A 3,835-nucleotide genomic window follows, 5' to 3' on the forward strand; every position below is an offset into this window, starting at 1 on the left:
AGGGGGGAGAGAGAGAGGGGGGAGAGAGAGAGGGGGGAGAGAGAGATGAGAAACAGATATTCTCCGTATAGAATACACTTAGTAGTGCTCAAGAGGTTTAAACTTGAGCAGGTAGAGGAGTAAATGTAAGGATAAGGAAGTTAGGCAAGTCGATATACAAAAAATATTGAATATATTTAATACAAAAAAATGTATATATGTTTACATATGAAACGGTCCGACTTACACAGAAGAGAAATGATATCAGGAATTAAAGGGTTTGAATAAGAATTTTATGTGTCCAACAACTGTTTCTGGTGGCTTTGTGGTCCAAAATAATGATTGTAAATTGATTTCATCATCGGATAATACCAACCTCCGTCTTCAGGGAAGAAGTCTTAGATTTGGGGTTTTGACAGAAAGGAGATTAAATGATTTTGTGGTGAACTAAGCGTATTAGGAGGAGTTGGGAGATATTTAGATAGAAAGTAATGGAAGGAGAAATAAATTTCAAGGTTAGGGGTTAATAATAAGGCTATTAGGGAGTCATAGTAGTAGAGGTGGAAGGTGGGAGGAAGAGGGAAGGGTGGTTTAGGAACTATGTGCATGGTAACCTTTGTGTTAGTTTGTATGAAGGTTATAGATTTAAGGGTCGAGATAGTGAAAATGGGAATGGTCATTATTTGAGGGAAATCATTTGACTATTTCAGTGGCTGAAGGAGATTAGTAAGGTATGTAGAGGGGTATAAAAGAAAATAGATAGTAGAATCTATAACGAATTAGTTTCAGGTAATACAAAATAACGTTTACACCGGCGAGATTTTAAACAATGTAAGTGAAGTCAGTGAGGAGCACTAAGTGTCAGCCATATGGCTGTAACTGTCTAGCTTATGGTTTCATTCACTCAGAATATTGATAAATCGTTTCGTTTACCTTTTCGCTGATAAAACGTAAACACTATTAGTAAAGAAATCCAAGAAACATATCGTAGTGTAGATGATATAAACATTATCACCAAGAATCTCCGACATTAGCATAATACTGCTTGCGGATGTTACGTCTACAGCCCTATAAAATCAAAGAAAAGAAATATATTAATTACAAATGAACTACGGAAAGGCATTAACGTTACAACCACCATCCAACCCAGATTTTAAAACAATACAATAGAGTTAATAACACGTTGTTAGAGAGAACTCAACTTCAATGTTAAACGACTGTTCTATCGCATGGAAGCATGGAATAAATAATCTTTTCTTGACAAGAGAACAGACAGACAGAAAGAAACATAAACATACAAACACATTAATCGACACATTCATACACACAGACACACATAAACATACACACACACGCACATACACACACACACACATACACACACATACCGTCAACAAAACACACACAAATACAAGCTCTATATATTCAGTATCTATAGGAGATATTTCTTAAACGAAATGCTGGGAGAACCATAATAAACTAATTGACATCAAAGCTTTATACTATAGTTATTTTACCACCGCCCAAATTCCTCAGCATCTTATGCGATGGACTGAAACAAGGTGAACAAATAACTCGATGAAACTAACCATGATATAGACATAACGATGGTAACTTTCCTCAGATAGGGTGACTTGAAGATGACAAGCAATTTTACTAACATTGGCGCTTCTTTTTCAACTTCTTGTTGTGAATGATCGACGACTGTTTTGACGTTTGCCTCGACATTAGACTCACAGTTTCGGCCGTCGAGATTAGTTTCGTTCACAGGACTAGATGCTTGTTGTGTTGAAGTATCTTTTAAAGCAATATGCCAAACAGTGTCAAAGTCAACTTTGTTTTGTTTAGCTGCCTTTTTGACAATCCTCTCAGCTGCATTTATTTTCGAAGTGGCAGTTAACCACCGCACAGATTCCTGCAGGTAACTGCAATCAAAGAGAGATAAATGTGAGATAATAAGTGTGTTGTCAGATGGTACTGAAAAATATACAGCGAATATATGTGTATGTATGCGTATATGAGTGTGTTTGTGTCTGTGTGTATAAGTATGCACGCATGATCTCATTGTTTAAATATCCTGCTTAGATTAATTAAGATTGTATTGCATTCGATAGCATCTCTACTAGAAATATATGTTCTTTGAATGTACGTACGTATGAATATATAAAAGTGATAGCTATCCTGTACTAATTTTATACAAGCATGCTACTTAAGTTTTGCATAGAAGCCATCTGCATCTGATCTACAATGCGATTCTTCAATGTATGCAGATTTGTGCCTTCTCCTTTCATTAGGCACAACGAATATGACTACTCAGAACAAACTGAGGATTAGTGAGACATGATATGAGTATAGATTATAGAGTATAGAAGACATGAAGATGGGAAAAGTGAATTATATTGCTTGTGGAAAAGTTTGCAAATATTTGATTTTAAACCAAGAAGTACATCAAAGAAGTCTAGGTTAGAGTGCTAGCTACATATACTTTAAGCCTTAGGTTATTGACAATAGCTATTCACTTTGTAAATGTATCTAGCATGACCATCATTACGATGCGACACTTCTAAAACTTCCTCTATGTTCAAATCGATGTTGCAACTAGTGATCATATTCTTTAATAGGTCGAGTATATGCTACAGGAATAATTCGCATATATAGACGTTATAGAACCCACACATCCGTCAAGTGAGTTTGTTGTTTCTAATTTCTTGAAAACCAAATTAATCCTTTTCCACGGGGCAGAGTTTTCTTACAGCCATTACTATTCTCAGGTCTATCGCATTTGTGTGAAAGCATTTTCTTGCAAATTCTAGATTCTTATCGTGTAATTGTGTGTGTGGTGGGTAAAAATCTGGTCCTTACAAGAAATCCACGATAAAATATCCCGAGAAGGCAGCATTAAATAGGAATAACGTGTTCCAACTGTAATCCTTCAACATATAGGCTATGATCCCGACAAGACCATTACTGAGGCTCCAAAGATTCATAAATATACCAGACATAATGACACGTTTTTTCTTAGGGTATAATTCACAAATCAGAGCTGCAGATCCGAGAACAAATGCCTGAAAAAGAAAATAGTAAAGAAAATTTCTAACGTAAATTGTAGATGGATAAGATACTACAACATGTACATAATTCTTTCCAGTACTGAAGATTGTTGGAATTTTAACGTGTGATTTATTTCAAAGAAATAAATCTCACGTAAATCACAAATCAATGTTATATGCTTAATTAACAATATATTGTATTTCTAAAGTTGAAGATTGCCAAGTTGATCGGGTCATATTCTACAAGTTAGTTGGTTGTACGTATATGTCATGGCAACTATGCAGTATGTGTCAACCAGACAGTTATTTACCATATTAACATTCCACCCTGTTGCAAATAAATACCATAGGATACGTGTAATTCGCTATGGCAAGCAAAGTACCACACTGCCATTCTAAATGAGGATTTGTAACGGAGTATAAATGATATATGTTGTAAGGACATCATCTCTCCAAGTTATATTACAGTTGGCACATTTTAACGATGACTTGTGCTTTATACGCTTCATGCAAACACATTCTTTAAATACAAATCTGATACAATTAAGAACATATATGTATAAATGTTTACAGTAATCCTTCGCCATATCGCGGTTCACCTATCACGGTTTATTATTTAAGCTTACGTCCGATGTGTTGTTTTATATATATATAATAATAATATAAATATGAAAAAATTATAAATATAATTTTTAAAAATATACAGATGTCTTGCAAACAACTCGCATATGCAAGTGCTACCAGTCGAGAACTCCGCATACCGGAAGCCAGCAAGTGTATGGGGTCATCAGGAAAGAATGCGCGCC

General features: G+C 35.1%; 1 protein-coding gene across 6 annotated transcripts in view; it reads right to left on the reverse strand.

The window, feature by feature from the left end:
- The window catches only part of LOC106869361 (organic anion transporter 3), a 25,084-nt gene that overhangs the window by 13,472 nt on the left and 7,777 nt on the right, over positions 1 to 3,835 (reverse strand). For all 6 annotated transcript variants that reach the window (XM_052971584.1, XM_014915086.2, XM_052971582.1 and 3 more), the window contains 3 exons: positions 2,842 to 3,044; positions 1,569 to 1,904; positions 913 to 1,047 (listed from right to left, as the gene is read on the reverse strand). In XM_052971584.1, the coding sequence (XP_052827544.1) occupies positions 913 to 1,047; positions 1,569 to 1,904; positions 2,842 to 3,044 (674 nt within the window). The remainder of the gene's footprint in view (positions 1 to 912; positions 1,048 to 1,568; positions 1,905 to 2,841; positions 3,045 to 3,835) is intronic.

The sequence above is a fragment of the Octopus bimaculoides genome, chromosome 11 (assembly GCF_001194135.2).
Source record: "Octopus bimaculoides isolate UCB-OBI-ISO-001 chromosome 11, ASM119413v2, whole genome shotgun sequence".
Taxonomy (NCBI): Eukaryota; Metazoa; Mollusca; class Cephalopoda; order Octopoda; family Octopodidae; genus Octopus; species Octopus bimaculoides.